This window comes from Chelonoidis abingdonii, chromosome 13 (genome assembly GCF_003597395.2).
Source record: "Chelonoidis abingdonii isolate Lonesome George chromosome 13, CheloAbing_2.0, whole genome shotgun sequence".
Taxonomy (NCBI): Eukaryota; Metazoa; Chordata; order Testudines; family Testudinidae; genus Chelonoidis; species Chelonoidis abingdonii.
In genome coordinates, this window is record NC_133781.1 from 7,001,640 (window position 1) to 7,020,220 (window position 18,581).

An 18,581-nucleotide genomic window follows, 5' to 3' on the forward strand; every position below is an offset into this window, starting at 1 on the left:
AGATCATTTTGAATTTTAATTCTATCCTCCAAAGTATTTGCAATCCCTCCCAGCTTGGTGTCATCCGCAGACTTTATAAGTGTACTCTCTATGCCGTTATCTAAATAATTGGTGAAGATATTGAACAGAACCAGACCCAGGATCAATCCCTGCAGGACCCCACTCGTTATGCCCTTCTAGCTTGACTGTGAACCACTGATAGCTACTCTCTGGGAATGGTTTTCCAACCAGTTATGCATCCACTTTATTGTAGCTCTATCTGGGCTAAATTTCCCTAGTTTCTTTATGAGTAGGTCATATGACACAGTATCAAAAGCCTCACTAAAGTCAAGATATACCAGGCCTACCACTTCCCCTCTATCCCCAAGGCTTCTATTGGATTTATTTGTTCCTTGCTCTCTATTACTCTTGAGCTTTGGAGGGTTTTCTCTAGGGGAGAGGCTGCAGCATGTTGTACTTTTGGTCTGTGTGTTAGTTGGCAGTGTTTTTGTACAACCTTCACATGCTCTTGGGGAGGTGCTGCTGATCACTCAAGATTCTGCAGCTTATTCCAGCAGTTTTTTTTGTTCTTGTTACATTGCTAAATGTTTGCTCCTTAGCGAGTTTACCAGGGTCACTGGGCTGTGGTGGAATGTCCCTGGTGAACTTTGGCTAAACAGTACCATCTCTTTCTGGCCAGACCCACTCAGAGCCCACAGCAGTGCTGGATGAAACATATGCTTTTCCCCTATTTGGATCACCTATCTTCAGTCTCTAGCACTTTTGTATGGGACCCCTTACTAGTTCCACCATCAGGTCTCCTCAGCACTCCACAAAGGTGCATTAGTTGAGGATATCATGCTGCCTTCTTGGGTTTTCTTGTAATTCTTGTGTCTGTTTGAAAGAGTTCTCCTGTATAACTGGAACTCTTTCTCGTCTCTGGGCCTGCTGTCTGTCTCCTCCTCCTCTCTTCCCGGTGAGAATGTACTTGGAAAAGACTGAGCGGTGTGGTTTCTTGGTCTTGATATTCATTTCAGTTTATTGTTATAATAGCATCTTCCATATAAACTATATTCTCAAGTGCTTTACAATGGTAAGTGATAAATAACAGCAGAGGAGGTAATGGCAAGGGAGAGAAGAGATGTTTTGAACTGAAGTTTGAAGTGCAGTAGAGGGCCAGAGGCAGAGAGATATAGGGATGGCAGGAGCTGTAGAGGAGGAGGCTGTTGCACTAGCCTTGATGCGATTGTGTAGGAGAAGAGGGAGAGGCCAGTACTAGATGACTAGAGAGAACACGGTGTAGCTGGGGAGAATCCAGAAAAGGTCTTAAAAACAAGAATGGTAATTTTAGGCTGGATCCTGAAATGAAAGGAAGTCAGTGCTATTGTATGTGATGTGGTGGCACAGCTTTCTTCTAGGTGTGGAAGGGCCAATTGCAGCATTCTGTGTGTACTGGAGCTAGGAGAAATTGAGGACCCATTGAGAAGAATGTTCTAGTATTGAAAGAGGATGGGCACTATGGATGAGGGTTCCGCAAATATGGAGTAGAGGCAGCATTGTTGAAGGAAGATATGGGCAGAGGAGGTGGCCTCTGAGTCGAGGGAGATGCCAAGGTTTCGAACTGGAGAAAAGCTAATTTCCGAGCCCCCGCTGTTCATCTGCTTTGTAGAGTGTTCCAGATGGAGACGACCAGCTGTGTAGCAGTGTTCTATGTGAAAAGCTTTCTGAACCAGGAGCTGTCCAGACAAAGAGCTAAGTACATTCAGTGTTTTTGAAAGATGCTAGGCTGATGGTCCTGGCTGCTAATGTCCTCTGTCCATACCATAGCTAAAAGCAAAAGCAGCAGTACTGCAAGCTTCTTGAGACCCCAACCACCCAACAGTCTGCCTTCCCCCCAGCCTTGAGGGAGATGTTAGGTTCTTTCAGCCCTTGGCATCTCTGCAGGGGCAGCATACTGTATATTGTAGTCATGTCCTCTGTGATGTGGTCATGATGATTGTAGTCATGTCCTCTGTGATGAGGCGTGGAACAGACTCACCAAACTCATTTCACATATACCACTGAACTGCTGTCAGATAGATTTGAACCAGTGACCTAGACATGAAAATGTCTGTAGCTGCATTACTAATCCCCCGAGCCATCCACTCTCTGTGCCTACAATAGCTGTATTTCACCCATTTGGCTGCATTGGAGGGGTGTGTGAAGTGATTCCTGTGTATGCTGTGCAAGTAGCTTGCCAATTTTCCAGAGTGCTGTAGGATCCGTTGGGAAAGGAAGGAATTATTGTTCTAGGCTAAAATATAAGTTACTAGAACTTTAAGGATGCATGGTGAAGCACTCAGAATATCAGGAAATGTCAAAGGTAAGAACAATCATGCAACAGCTACTCTGCCCCCTGTGTATGTATCATTACGAGACAGTCTGCAATTAGATGATCATACATTATTTCTCAAATAGTGCAGTACAAGAGCCTGACACTGAAAACTCTACAACCATCTGTAGTGCTTATTAATGAGTTGTCTCACTGACGTCTATGTCTCCACTTAGTTGTGAACACTATGCTCAGTAGAGTTGGTAGGATGATGCCCTAGAGTCACAGTTTTTTCTACAAGTTTGGTTTTCTACGGTGTATAATGTTAATTTTGTCTCTTTCCCTCCCCTTCACCCATCTCATGCTGGAAAACAGTTGCACTGTTTTTGTTGAAGCTTTTGAAAAACAAAAGTCTTCAGGCAGAAACTGAGCATGGAAAACTTTATCCTGAAACACAAGTTTTGGAAAGCTATAATAGAAGCAAACCATTATGTATCTTTAACTTTAGAGGCCACTACCAGGCAAGAAATGCATAGTTGTTTGGTCTTTTAGCCTGCCTAGCATGTACAGTATAAATCATGGCATAAAACTGGTCTGAAAAACTTGTAGGCACTCTGTGATGGGTGCACAGTGTAGGGAGTGCCTTCATCTTAATTTCCTTCCTTTAGTAAATTAAAATATAATATTTGAGGGTTACATTTTAAAGCAGTGCTCAGGTCCCAGCATCAATGGGAGCTGTGGCTAACTCACCACTGCACGTTGCTTTGAACATAAAATCTGAATATTGTTTTGCTGTAGGTTTTAAAGAGGATAAAGAAAATCTTTGATTGCCTTTGCTGCTTACTGATGATCCACCTGATAACACTGAGATTTGGAGTAAAATTTGGCCAGAGATTTCATAATCTGAACTAACTTGGTTTAAGTTTATATTAATTGCAATTTTTTTCTCATTTAAAAACATGGTCTACTTCTTCAAAGCATGTTGTTTTCATGTCTTTGAGACCCCATGCACCACCCTGGTACTGGAGTCCTGGCAGGTTTCTCGTGAACTGGCTGAGGATGATGTAATAGTAGCATGTTAGTGATAAAACCTCTGCCATTCCTTACTCTTCCAGAGAATTCGATCAACGGTGGATGAAAAGGAACAGAAACAGCTTCTAATGGACTTGGATGTAGTGATGCGAAGTAGTGACTGCCCCTATATTGTTCAGTTTTATGGAGCACTCTTCAGAGAGGTGGGCACTCAGAGTTTGTTACATTTATACCAGAGGTTTTATTTAATTTAAAATTTAATTTGCAGCAGCTTTCAGTTTATTATAAGAGAAAGGAGTTAATTTACTGGGGGATTTTTTATTCGCAAGTTGTCATCAAACCTGTTACTAGAAGGGAAGAGACTCTGGGTTCTGATTGCTGCTATTTATATATTTTGGTGTTCATTTATATGATCCCTGTCATGATTATTGCTGCTTTCTTGCCATGCTCCCTCATGCTCACATCTAGGATTTGGTGGCGTTTAAGTGGTTTGACTGTCTGGACAGGTATGGCACTCAGATGTCTGACACATTTCATACATCTGATTTATAGATGTGCTCTATGCAGACTCTCAAAGGTTGTGTGCTTTACACACTGCCTTGTGCTGGGAAGGGCTGGAGCTGTAAAACCCCAGGAGTTGCTGCAGCAGGGGAGAAAGGGTGTGGTGCTTTAGGAGGCACAATCCTTCCCAGAGCTGCTTGGCATGCATGCTGCACAATGGACATGCCAAACCTTCTCAACCAAGGCACTTCTTTTGGAGTGATTTGCACCTGAGAACACTAGTAGGGAGTCAGTCCTAAAGTGCCCTGAGCCCAAGGGGTATGATTACGTTTGGCCCTGTCATAGGGCTTGTCTGTCCTGGGAGATTACATTGTGTAGAACATTGTGCTGGGTAACCAGGAGTTAGCACTTGGTGTAGATAAGGACTACCCTACTTAATATCTCAGCTGACTAGGGTTAACCTGAGCGTGGGCCCTAGTGCTAACCGCCGCATGGCAATGAGACATTAAATGCTACATGTCCTGGCTGTGCTGAGTGTTTACCACCATATAAATTAACGTGTTTTCAGGCGATGTAATTTCTGGGTGTAGACAAGGACAAAGAAAGTGTAGCAGGGAGGGATTGTCTCTTTGCTGCATCCCTTGCAACCACAAAGGTGAAGCAAATCCAGTCTTTAGTGATCAATAAAAACAATGGGGAAGGAGGCCCTCTGCATGGGTGTGTGCAGCTCTGTACTGTCAGGAGCGGCGCCAGGGTTTTTGGTGCCCTAGGCAGGGGTCCTTCTGCGCTCCAGGTCTTCGGCGGCAATTCTGCGGCAGGGGGGGTCCTTCCACACTCCCAATCTTCGAGGCACTTCAGCGGCGGGTCCCAGAGCGAGTGAAGGACCCGCCACAGAATTGCCGCCGAAGACCCAGAGTGCGGAAGGATCCCCCGCCGCTGAATTACCGCCAAGAGTGGCAAAATGCCGCCCCTCCAAATCCTGGTGCCCTGCGATCGCCTAAATTAAACCGCCAGCCCTGACTCCTGTGCACCGAAAACCTGTCCCTTCATTCTGTGTAGGCACAAACTGCGGGGATGGTCTACTGGAACTAGCACAATCTCCAGAACTCAAATGACAAGCCAGAGTCAATTGTAACTTCACAGTCTGGCCCATACAATTGGCATGGCGGGGATCAGATTGTGACTGTGAGCATCATGGTCTGGTTCCTGTCTCCCCCTTTCTCAAGGTGAAAATGGTCCATGCTAGCCCTTTGCTGATGCAGATTATTTCTCCCTTTGCGTTTGCTCTAGTAGTTCATGTGATATTGTGGGGTGAGGGAGGAGGCAGAGATGTAGCTCCAACCGTGCTCCACCACTGCCTTCCCACTCCCTGCATGTCTGCATTGGAGGGAGTGTAGCAACTCATGAGCAACCTGTGCAGACAAGTCGAGGTTCAAAGCGAGCTCTGAAAGATGAAGGTTGGTCTTGTGGGGTAAGACAGTGGCTTACAACTGGAAAGACCCCGCTTCAATTCCTGGATTTCCAGACTCCCTGTCTGACCTCTGGCAGGTCACTTGTTTCGCTGTGCCTTAATTCCCTAGCTGTACAGCCAGGCTAATAATCCTTCCTTTCTCCTGACCTCTGTCTGTCTTGTAACCCTTTAAGGGTAGGGATTCTCTTACTATGTGTGTGGTACAAGCCATAGCACAATGGGGCCTCGATCTTGGTTGAAAGCTTCTAGATGCCACTATAAAACAAATAATTATCAATAATTCTGATAAATTGGTTTGAACAAAATCCCTAGACATGAATGTCTTTTGCCTGTTGCTGCTGAGTTACAAATTTATTGTTTTATGTCTCTGGCACCTCTCCACAGCTCTAGGATCACCACAAAATGAAAACACACAGCAGCAGTATGTTTTGATTTAAATTTCCACATAAAAAAATACCACTCTACAGACTTAGTTACACTCTTTGCCATATCATGAGCCCCCTACTGCATCATCCTTCCACCAGGTTCCTGCCTGTCCTCCTGCAGACACCAGTGTCAGTAAATGTAGACAGCATGCCTAGTAGGGACCTGGGATCTACCATTGCCATCACCCCGTCCTGCCAAGATAGTTGCAATAGTATTGAAAGTAAACCAATGGAACTGAGATTAAATAGCACATTTTACAGCTAGCGAGTAACATGAGCCAGAATTGCCCCACCACATCCACCCTGCCAACCATTCCTAGAGATTGAAGGAAAAAGTCTTCCCATAACCTCACCCAGCCCTGCCATATCCCTCACACACAGCAGGGGTATTCCTCCTCACTCCCCTCCCCCACCATATCTCTCACACACAGCAGGGGTATTCCTCTTCACCCACCCTTCCCCGCCATATCCCTCATACACAGCAGGGGTGTTCCTCCTCATCCCCCTCCCCTGCCATATCCCTCACACACAGCAGCCGTGTTCCTCCTCACCCCCCAATGCCACCATATCCCTCACAGACAGCACAGGTGTTCCTCCTCACGCCCCCAGCCTCGCCATATCCCTAATGCACACACAATCCCACCATATCCTTCACACACAGCAGGGGTGTTCCTCCTCACCCCCCCCCCACATCCCCATATCCCTCACAGACAGCAGGGGTATTACTCCTCACCACCTCCCCCCCCACACACACACACCCGGGCCCGACATATCCCTTACACACACACTTCCACCATATCCCTCACACACGGCGGGGTGTTTCTCCTCACTCCCCCTCGCCATATCCCTCACACACAACAGGGGTGTTCCTCCTCACACACACACACACCCTCGCCATACCCCTCACACACAGCAGGAGTATTCCACCTCACATACACACACACACATGCCCTAACCCTCACACACAGCAGGGTTGTTCCACCTCTCTCTGTCTCTCTCTCACACACACAAACACACACACATATACACACACACACGCACCATAACCCTCACACACAGCAGGGGTGTTCCACCTACGTAATCATCAGTAGCATTCATTCTAGACTACTTACTATACCTGAAACAACAGGGAATATCCACATCGTCTCTTAGGGTCCACCTGGCCTCAGTCTCATTGTTTCACCTGTGAGTGAACAGCCATTCCGTGTTCTCAAACACCATCTGTAGTCGTTTTCTCAAAGAACTTGACAGACATGACAAGCAGTCCCTTCCTGGGATCTCAACCTGGTATTGGTTGGAATGGTCGTCTCTAGGCCCTATTTCTAATGCAGGCATCTATCACAGGCCTGGAATAAGACTTAACTGAACTGAGAGGCAGGTCAACCTGGTGGCAGCTATTGAGGCAAAAGATTTAACTCAGTAAGGAAAGGAATAGATTCACCCTACTCCATCCTTTCCTCCTCTTACAAAAATGGAAAATGGTGTACAGTCCAGCAAGAATTCTCCATCAAGAAGAGCTTACAGATGCATATCCCTCTCTGGGAGCTGGGACACTTCCATTTGGAAATCCATTAGAAGCATCAGTGGTAGATGCAGCAGATACATTTTCAAGGGCAGTGCTGTTGCCATTGTGATGTGCTGTGAATCATGACTTCACGCTTCGGGGTTTCCCGTAGAGGTCAAGAACTTCCTGAGGACCTGCCCTTTGAAGAAACTCCCCTTTTTAACCAAAAGACAGATGAGTCCTTACACACTCTACAGGACTTCAGGGTCACCCTCTGCTCCCTGGGAATATGTACACCTTCCCCAAACAGCTCCACAAGTAAACATACAAGGCTAGACCCAAGGCTCAACAATTTTACCACCAGCATCCTTACGAGCTACCCCATAAGAGGCAAAGGAGTCAGAAGTCCCATTTCATACATTGTCTGCGACAACATCATCACCCCAGTCCCAGCCCCTATCTAAACAATATTTTTGACAAGTGCTCTAGAATTGCAAACTAGCAAATACTGATTCCCAGCCACCCTTTGGGAGTTATATAGTACTCATTTTTCACATCTGGAGTGCTGTGACAATGGACAAATGGATACTAAACATCATCCATCCTGGCTATGCAATCAAATTTACCTCTCTGCCACCTCTAAAATTCCCATCACCACACCTTTTCAGTGGCCATTCTCATGAGGAGATTTTCAAACAAGAAATACAATCTCTCTTACAGTGGGGAGCAATAAAGGGGTACCTCTTTAGTACCAAGGAAAGGGTTTTTATTCAACATATTTCCTAGTACCCAAAAAGAAGGGCAGCTGGAGAGCCATCCTCAATTTCCATCATCTCAACTGTGTTATTCACACACTGAAATTTTGCACGATCACACTGACATTTATAATCCCATCTTTGGAAAATGGCATATGCTTTACAGCTCTCAGTATGAAGGAAGCATGCTTCCATGTAGACATTCACCCTGCTCACAGACATTTTTTTAGATTCATGATGGCCCTGAATATTTTCAATATAGCATGTTCCTATTTTGCCTTGCCTTCAAGGGTTTTTACTAAGGTCATCTTGGTAGTAGCAGTCCATATCAGGTGTTGTGGCTTCACCATGTTCCCCTGTCTCAAAAACTGGCTTCTGATTGCCAAGAAGCCTACAAGTCGACTTCATCAATGCTTCAACTTCTGTCTTTCCAAGGGGTCAGTATAAACTTGGAAAAGTCTGTGCTCACTCCAACACAGACTTTAGATTTCATCAGAGCATTCCTAAATTCAGTCATAGCAAGGTCTTTTCTGCCAGTTGATAAGTTCCAAGTTATGAATAACCTCATTGATAGGGTCAAGAGCAACACTTGAACACCCTTTTTCTCCTGAGACATAGGGCTTCATGTACGTATGTCACGCCATTTGCCAGACTCCATCTTCATTGCCTCCAAGTGTGGCTTCAAACAGTGCACTCACCAAACCAACAGTCCGTGAATTCCATAGTACCCATCAAAATAGCAGAATCCCCACAGGTACCAGTCAATACGATCTTTACAGATGCCTCCCTTTTAGGCTGGGGAGCTTACCTGGACAGTCGCACAGCTCAAGGCACTTGGACATCTTGAGACACATCCACGTACTGGAATTGTGGTGGTCTGAGAGACTTGCAAAGCCTTTCTCCCATTAATTCAAGGTCACCATATCTTCATAATATCGAACAATGTGACAACTGTCTTTTACTCAGTAAGCAGGGGGGAACAAGATCCATTCCCTTGCATTCAAAAGCAGCCACTCTGGAATCAAATCATCCAGGGAATCAAAATGTGCTGGGTGGACTTCCTCAGCAGACACTTCACTAAGGATCATGAGTGGTAAACAATACTTTTGCTGTATGGGAAACCCCCACAATGGACCTGTTCACTTCTCAAATGAACAGAAAGTGCAATATATAGTACTCCAGAGGAGCCCTAAGGCATGACTGACAGGCTAATGCTCTACTTCTTCGGTGGTGAGACCATCTGAACTATGTCTTCCTCGCTTACTGCTCCCATCTCAGGTCATGGGGAAAATTCGTCAGGACAAGGCATAAGTCATCCTCAATGTCTAAAATTGACTCATCTCTTTATAGGCATTGTCTGACCCCTTCCCAGCTGAGTTTAATAATCAGACAGGGCTGGTTGGCTTTAGGCCCCCTGGTCTTTAAAGGCATGGACCACCCTGTTACATCTTGAAGCTTACCTAACTAGTTTTGCATCATCACATCATAGCAACCACTCTCAGAAGCAGATTTCTAGTAGAAGAGGGCTCCTTAATCTATCAGACAAAGGAAGCATGAGATCCAGTGGCTGAAAGCTGAAGCTAGACAAATTTAGACTGGAAAAAAGCACAAAATTATAAGTCAGGGTAATCAATCATTGGACCCATTGAACCATTGGAATAGCATATCGAGGGTTGTGGTGGATTCCCCATCATTTAAAAGGTTTTAACATTGGATGTCTTAGAATATGCTCTAGACAAATCTGCTCTAGCTAACCAGAAGTTACAGGCTTAATGTAGGAATTACTGGGCAAAGCTTCTGGCCTGTTTATACAGGAGATAATCACAATGGTCTCTTCTGGCCTTCAAATCTGTGAATCTTCATGAAAGTTATTAACACCTAGACATAGATTCAAAATTCCCCCTAGGACTCCTGGGATTTATCTCCAGGTGAACATGGCCACAGCTCTGTGAAATAGGAGTGAAAGAGTTATAACACAGGATATTTTTTTTCTCCTCAGAGAAAATAATGAGTTTTCAATAACTTAAAGAAAAGTTCTAGTCTTCTCTTAAACAACTCCCTATGTATTAGCAAGCAAGACCTTTTCTGATGTCTAATCAAGAAAAATCTATCACAGAGCTGAGAAGACTTCTTTGGAGGAATCTCCTACATTTGTTGGATGTGATACAGCATGGCCAGAGGGCAGCATAAGAGTGTTAGCAGGGGGCCTTATTCCCTGCCAAGGGAGGAAGGTTTGCTTTAGATTAACTAGAACAGCTGTGGCCAATTAGAGCACCTGACTCCAATTAGAGCACCTGACTCCAGTTAGAGCACCTGACTCCAGTCATGGGATATAAACCCCTGCTTCAGTCAGACAGGGGGTGGTAGTTGAAGGAGAAAGGTTGGATTGGAGCAGAGTGCAGATTGCAGAAGAGAAGAGTTTGTCCAGAGAGAAATAGAAGGTTTAGAGGAGTGCTGCGGTGGATTGGGAAGCCCAACAGAAACCCTAGGTAAGGGGCACCAGGCTTGTATAGAAGAGAGGCGAGAAGCCCTTCACAAGCTGACGGGTATGAGAGGGAAGTAACCCAGGGGAAGAAACCGCTAGTCAAGTGGTTCACCACAACCCCAGGGCCCCTGGGTTGGGACCTGGAGTAGAGGGCGGGCCCAGGTCCCTCCCTCTCCACTCCCCTCCTCCAAGGACACTAGGGGAATGATTAAGAACTGGTTCAGAGGCAAGCAATAGTGCCCTGAACCTACCCCAGAGAAGAGAAAGCGTGAGACCCAGCAGAACAGTACCGGCACTTTGCCACATGGACTATAATTGACTTGTATCAAAAGTCTGTACCTTATTCATAATCACACACTCCCAAGACTCTGAATTGCCAGTCATGGGCCTAAAGTCTCAAAACTGTGATGGTAGGTATACACATTGCAGTACCCGTTTGAAACAGCAATGTACAACACTTACAAGCATAGACTCAATCACTCAACTTTTAATTCTGAACTCAGTGCAGTCAGCCTTATGAACTGCTTTTCTGAAGAGTTTGCCTTGTCGGTGCTCTGCCTCTGCCCCTTCAGACATCTGCTCTGGGCATGGGTCAACCGGAATTAAAAAGACTAGTTGTCTGAGCTCTAGAACCATTTAATGTTTTAGGCCCACATGCTTACATGATTAATTACGCTAAAATGTGTTTAAGTTCAAGAATGGAGTGCTGCTGTTGGGCAAAATGCCGATCCTGTATAATAGCTGTATTTCCAACAATGAAGACATGCCTCAGGATGCCAAAATCCACCATAAACAGCTCAAATTAAGCCATTTGCCATCCATAACAGTTAGCACAGAAGACTTAGGAACAATAGCCCTTAGTTTGGACTGAGGGCTGTTCTACACTACGGTGGAAAATCGATCTCAGATACGCAACTTCAGCTACGTGAATAACGTAGCTGAAGTCGAAGTATCTAAGATCGAATTACTCACCGTCCTCATGGCGCGAGATCGATGTCCGCGGCTCCCCATGTCAACTCCGCAACTCCATTCGGGTTGGTGGAGTTCCAGAATCGATATAAGCGCGTAGACGCGATATCTTGATCCCCGAGCAATCGATTGCTACCTGCCGATACAGCGGGTAGTGAAGACGTAGCTGAGAGTTGGTAGATTTTTGAACTTTTTGTTCCAGTGAAACAGTCTAATTTAATCATGATTTAAAATGTCATCATTTAAAAAAAAATCAATTTTAAATAACTTAAAAGTTGTGCTATAACTTAGTAAAATGCTCAGCCTCATATTCTTAGTTTTTCTGGTAGCTGTGGAATCCACACCTGTGTAACACATTTAAGACTACATTCTGCCTTTACCACTGAACTGGATATAATGAATGCCAATATAAAATATGAAACCCTTTGGAAATCACCTTTATAGAGAACTAGTCTCTCAGTATTAGCAGGGGCACTGTTTGAAATGAGGGGATATTAATCTCTCATGGAGGTTTGATTCAGTTCTAGGTTTGAATATTTTATCTGGGGTTCTATGTTCTGTGTAATTTGATTTTTAGCCTTTACATCTTTTAAATAAAATGATATAAATCATGGAAAGCGACTCAGACCTGGGCTTTAGCAGCCAATTCCATTTCCAATGACCTGGCATCTTACACACAGGAGCGCATGAGATGCCTCTCCTCCCTGTGGTCTTCTCTTTCTTCTAGTAGGGCCAGGTTGTCTTTCCTTTCACTGTACACGTTAGTATGTGCACCCAAGGTTCTTCAACATGGCTTCAGCACTCCCATGGGCCAGACTATTGGAGCATAATAAATGTTCCTTGTTCATCCCAATCAGATTCAAAGGGTCTCTGCATTCTGTTGATTCTTATGTATTATTTTACCATGACATATGTTTGTTCTTTTTTTAGGGTGACTGTTGGATCTGTATGGAGCTCATGTCTACCTCGTTTGATAAGTTTTACAAATATGTATATAGTGTATTAGATGATGTTATTCCAGAAGAAATCTTAGGCAAAATCACTTTAGCTGTAAGTATTTAGATTTTGCTGCTCCCTTTTTGTACATTTTTAAAGATCATTTAAAAAGTTTAAGCTTTTGACTTTTTAGCCCTGTTCCCTCTGGCTTATTTGCATTCTGTAGAATCTTTATGGTTCTGGTTTTACCATTGCTTTTATTATTATGTTAACTCCATTACTTGGTGGAGAAGCAGCCAGCAGCCCTGGAGGGAGAGGCCTCAGCGAATAAAGACACCTCAGAATCTTTTGCCTGAAATTCAAGCTGAATCCAAAGGCCATCTTTTGGTTCTGGTTCATTGGCATTCCAGTAACCCTCCCTCCAGATTGTCACATTAACAGATGGCACTAGCCTAAGCTGATTCATTGCCTGGCAGGAGGCTCTCGTTCTGGGCAGGGCCAATAGAGAGCCAAATTCTTCTGGTTTGCCCTTTTTTCATGCTGCTCCCGTGTTTTTCAGTGCATCTGGAATTCATTAAAATGGTAATTTAGAAAAAAAGTTGTGAAAAAGTGCAAGTTTTTGAAGTGAAAATATTTTTGTGTCTATGATCGTATTTTATCCCCAGAGTTTCATACAGAAATGGGATTGATTTTGAATCCTCAATGAAATACAAAATATCCAAATTTCAGGCATTTTGTATTTTCTTGTGACTATTTCTTTCACCTCCACTGGCCACCGAGACATGAGAAAAACCTGACCTTTGGGTGTTTTAATCAGGCAGTTTCAGAACACGTAAGAGTCTGCACCTGGTTACATTCTCCATGTCAGTAAACTTTGGAGTGAAAAGGTATTGCCAAAATCAAAGGGAAGACCGGTCCTGGGCAGAGTAGAAGTGATTGGGTGTGTCCATGCAATACTGGGACTGGCACTGGGTGTCCAGCTCATAGGGTTTTGTCTGTTCTGCTACCTTTACTGCAAATTCTCAAAAATAAGTTAGGCTTTTGGAGCTGTGTTTGACACTTATGAGTTTAAGGCAAGATAGCTCAGGATCTCCTTGGCCCCAGAGCCAGCCTGTCAGTGTAGGGCCACTGGGACTTGTTTGTAGCTTTTGGAGGGATGGCCAAAACTGAGTGGACAACACAGATTCCATTTCACCTATTGCTATGGAGTGAGAACGGTTTCTCCTTAGTACCCCTAGCAATGGTTAGATTGCTGTATAGAACCGTTAATGCCCATCACTTGCTTTGTGGGCCCAGTGTGAGGCATGCTGACTACATAGAACAGCTGGCAACTTCTGAATCTTTCTCTGTGGTCCAGGAGCACTGATGCTTCATTTGAATGGAATCAGGAAGTCAGTGAACCTCAGCCAATTACACAACTGGCTTCTTCAAACAGTCTTCCACAAGAGAGGCACAGAACAGTAACACAAGGAAAAACAACCCACCCCAACTCCCGCCCCACACACCCATGCCGAGATACAGGCCATGCAGAACAGTGGGACAGTGACAGGAGAACACTATGTATATGCATCATCATTTTGTTAGATCCTTGGGTGCTGCTGAATAACAACTTAAGTAACAGGAGCTGCATGCATGAAATATCATAGCAGTTAGCTGGACTTGACCCCTAGAGCCCTGCGTAGATGCAAAATTTGTATCCACATCCAATCCACCATCCACAAACATGGTTCACGGATATCTGCAAATTTGCAGGGCTCTACTGACCTGTCTTTTGGAGATGTCGGAATAGGTTCCTCATTAGCCACACTGAGAGAAATAGCTTGACAGACAGATTGTTAACATGCCCATATGATCCACATTACTCAAGAGTATTGTCTTATATGTACTTGAGGGAAGGGGATTGGGATATGGAAAAGTAGAGAGATCAAAGTGACATCAGTAGCACAGAAGTTCGTAAGTAAAGTGCCATTCCACCACTAGTGCCAAAACCCTCCTTTTTCAAAGGGTGACTGAATTGCAGCCTGCTGCCTCAGTGGCTGTTGGCACTGCAGCCCTCTGGCATTTCAGGTGAGGTCCTAGTTCTGACTGTGTGTGGTTTTTCCTCCAGCCAGTTTTCAGACGTGGGTAACTAAAATTAGGTCCATAAATCTGTATTTAGAGGTGCCTAACACAGATTTAGGTGTGGGCCCAAGGAACTGAAGTGTGAAAACGGAACTAAAATACCTCTCTGACTGTTCCTCTATAGCAGGGGAGAGCAGCACATACAAAGTTCACCATCCCTCCTCTAGCCTGTTATTACCATAAAGCCCGAGGTTACATCAGGAAGGGAGGTGTATTGTTGGTTGTGTTTAGTTTTGATTTAGTTTAGATTGGTTTTCTATGGGCACATTGAACTACCTCCTAAATTCTCCTCCCTCATTAGCCCCACAGACTGAGATGAGGAAGATTTTTTTAACAATGTTCTGAGTGTTGGGTTCTTCTCTCTGTGAGTGCATAACTGATAGGTAGACAGAGGTGCACAGGGACAGGTTGTCTAGCCCCCATGTTAGCTCTTAACCATACTGTCCTGCTTTCTTCCTGCGTACCACAGTTCCCCACTAGCCTTTGCAAAGTACCACTTTCCCACTGTGTTGCAAAATCATTTATAATAGCAGAACTAAGGTGGGGAGTGAGTAGTAAAGACCTCTATACCTAAACAGACAGCTGTAAAAAGCCACTCCTCCTGGGACATTATAATTGGTTGATGAAAATACAATTCGATGACTTATCTAAAGAATAGCTTCTGATTGGCTCAGCCAAGAGTCATGACTTGTGAAAGGCTGACTGTCCTGGAATTACTGGCTGACTATTGGCAGCTGCTGGGGTAAGTGCCTTTCTTCTCCCTCTGACTCTTGGTCAGTGACACAGGCTTTCTTCCTTTCCTGTTATTTTAAAATTTTTCTGCAGTTTATCTGAGTTTATTTTCTTTTTGTTTCTGTAACAGACTGAACAGCTTTTGCTTTTATTGGCTGTTCTACAGCCTCTCTCACTTTGTGTTGTATTAAAACCCACCCCACCTTATTTTCTCTAAAACACATGTTCTGTTACTAATATTTAATACCTATATTTCAAACAACCTAAGTGCATAACATTCTTTTCTAAAAATGCATGTTCTCTGTTTAATATTTAATGCCTCTATTTCAAAAAAATACATGCAATATACAAAAAGGCCTATTAACATATACACTTCTTAACACTTTATTCCTCTGTTTACTAAACTTTATTTAAAATGTGTAAAAAGCCTATTTTTCTCTTAAAATCTTTACAATGGCTGTAAATGTGAAAAAGCACACACATAGGCGTCCTAATGCTTCCCGTAAAAATTCAAAATGGCACTATTGCAAAAGTGTATATGTCCAAAAGTGAGATTGGAGAGTGAGTGTGGAAAAGGCTTGTGGAGACCTGTCAAAATTTATATGCTGATGACAGATATAGAGGTCTTTACATTGTTTCCCTTCAGACACTCAAGGTTCCTCTTTATTGTTGTGGCTCATATTGTTTAATATTTATTGTTCTGGCTCATGTTGCTCGAATAGTTTAATAGTCACAGGAATCTCATTGCAGTATCTTATTTTTCATCCATAAAAATCTCCTCTTTTCTCCTAGACTGTGAAAGCACTAAACCACTTAAAAGAAAACTTGAAAATCATTCACAGAGGTAAGTTTGTAGGTTTCTCTTCTGCAAAGAAATTATCAGTTATTTTCCCTCTTAACTACAAAAAATTAATTTCACAGAATTTCATGGTTAGTCCATATTTTAAGTAAAAGTATCATTGTGAATTATAATTAAAATTAGTTTTATAAATATATCAAATCAATACTTTAAATCCATAGTATTTTGTTTGTGAAGGTTTCAGTCATTTTTCCATTCTCCCTTAACATCTGAAGTGTGTAAATGCAGATAATGAGAACATACATCTATACAGAACCATAGTGTTTTACAAATTATATGATACTAATCTGTCATCCGCTAACTTGCTGAGGGTGCAATCGATCCCGTCATCCAGATCATTAATAAAGATGTTGAACAAAACCGGCCCCAGGACCAACCCCAAGGGGCACTCCACTTGATACCAGCTGCCAACTAGACATCGAGCCGCTGATCACTACCCGTTGAGCCAGACGACGAGTCAGCTATCGTATCCACCTTAATCCACTTCATCCAATCCATACTTGTTAACTTGCTGGCAAGAAAACTGTCGGAGACCATCAAAAGCTTACAAGTCCAAAGGTATATCATATCCACCACATTCCCCATATCCACAGGGCCAGTTGTCTCATCATAGAAGGCAATCAGATTGGTCAGCCGTGACTTGCCCTCAATGAATCCAAGTTGACTGTTCCTGATCACCTTCCTCTCCTCCAAGTACTTCAAAATGGATTCCTTGAGGACCTGCTCCATGATTTTTCTGGGGACTGAAGTGAGGCTGACCAGTCTGTAGTTCCCCAGATTCTCCTTCTTCCCTTTTTTAAAGATGGGCACTATATTTGCCTTTTTTCAATTGTCCGGGACATCCCCCAATCACCACAAGTTTTCAAAGATAATGGCCAATGGCTCTGCAATCACATCAGCCAACTTCCTCAGTACCCTCGGATGAATTAGATCCGGACCCATGGACTTGTGCATGTCCAGCTTTTCTAAATAGTCCTTAACCTGTTCTTTCACCACGGAGGGCTGCTCACCTCCTCCCCATACTGTGCTGACCAGTGCAGCAGTTTGGGAACTGACTTTGTCTTTGAAGAACAAAGCAAAAAAAGCATTGAGTCCTTCAGCTTTTTCCACATCATCTGTCACTAGGTTGCCTCCCTCATTCAGTAAGGGTCCAACACTTTCACTGACCTTCTTCTTGTTGCTAACATACCTTTAGAAACCCTTCTTGTTACCCTTCACATGCCTTCTAGCTGCAACTCCAGTTGTGCTTTGGCCTTCCTGATTACACCCCTGCATGCTCGAGTAATATTTTTATACTCCTCCCTAGTCATCTCTCCAAATTTCCACTTCTTGTAAGCTTTCTTTTTGTGTTTAAGCTTACCAAAGATTTCACTGTTAAGTCAAGCTGGTCACCTGCCATATTTAATATTTTTTCTACACATCGGGATAGTTTGTTCCTGTTCCTTCAGTAAGGCTTCTTTAAAATACAGCCAGCTCTCATGGATTCCTTTCCCTCTCATATTAGCCTCCCTGAGGATCCTGCCTGTCAGTTCCATGAGGGAGTCAAAGTCTGCTTTTCTGAAGTCCAGGGTCCATATTCTGCTGCTCTCCTTTCTTCCTTTTGTCAGGATCCCGAACTCGACCATCTCATGGTCACTGCTGCTCGGGTTGCCACCCGCTTCTACTTTCCCTTCCAATTCTTCCCTGTTTATGAGCAGCAGGTCAAGAGGAGCACGGCCCCTTGTTGGTTCCTCCAACACTTACACCAGGAAGTTGTCCCCAGAAACTTCCTGGATTGTCTGTACACTGCTTTATTGCTCTCCTAGGACATGTCAGGATGATTGAAGTCCCACATGAGAACCAGGGCCTGTGATCTGGAAACTTCTGTTACTTGTCCAAAGAAAGCCTTGTCTACCTCATCCTTCTGGTCTGGTGGTCTTTAGGACGTCCACCACGACATCACCCTTGTTGCTCTCACCTCTAAACTTAGCCCAAAGACTCTCAACAGGCTTTTCTCCAGTTTCGTGCTGGAGCTCTCAGCAATCATACTGCTCTCTTACATACAGTGCAACTCCTCCACCTTTTCTCCCCCACCTGCCCTTCCTGAACAGTTTATATCCATCTATGACAGTGCTCCAGTCATGTGAGATCCCACCAAGTCTCTGTTATTCCAGTCACATCATAGTTCCTTGACTGTGCCAGGATTTCCAATTCTTTCTGCTTGTTTCCCAGGCTTCTTGCGTTCGTGTACAGGCACCTAAGGTAGCTAGCCAATTGTCCTACTTTCTCTGAATGGATCAGGAGGCCTCTCCCTGTTGCACCCTCCTCCTTGTGTTTCCACCTGGTATCCCACTTCACCACTTACCTCTGGGCTTAGGTCACCATCCCCCAGCAAACCTAGTTTAAAGCTCTCTTCACTAGGATAGCTCTTCCCTCTCTTCATTAGGTGGATCCCATCTCTTCCTAGCAATCCTTCTTCCTGGAACAACATCTTATGGTTGAAGAATCCAAAGCCCTCTCTC

The 18,581-nt window shown here is 44.0% G+C and overlaps 1 protein-coding gene across 8 annotated transcripts in view; it reads left to right on the plus strand.

The window, feature by feature from the left end:
- The window catches only part of MAP2K4 (mitogen-activated protein kinase kinase 4), a 180,413-nt gene that overhangs the window by 120,949 nt on the left and 40,883 nt on the right, over positions 1-18,581 (plus strand). For all 8 annotated transcript variants that reach the window (XM_032803817.2, XM_032803759.2, XM_032803783.2 and 5 more), the window contains 3 exons: positions 3,406-3,525; positions 12,363-12,482; positions 16,014-16,065. In XM_032803817.2, coding sequence (XP_032659708.1) covers positions 3,406-3,525; positions 12,363-12,482; positions 16,014-16,065 — 292 coding nt within the window. The remainder of the gene's footprint in view (positions 1-3,405; positions 3,526-12,362; positions 12,483-16,013; positions 16,066-18,581) is intronic.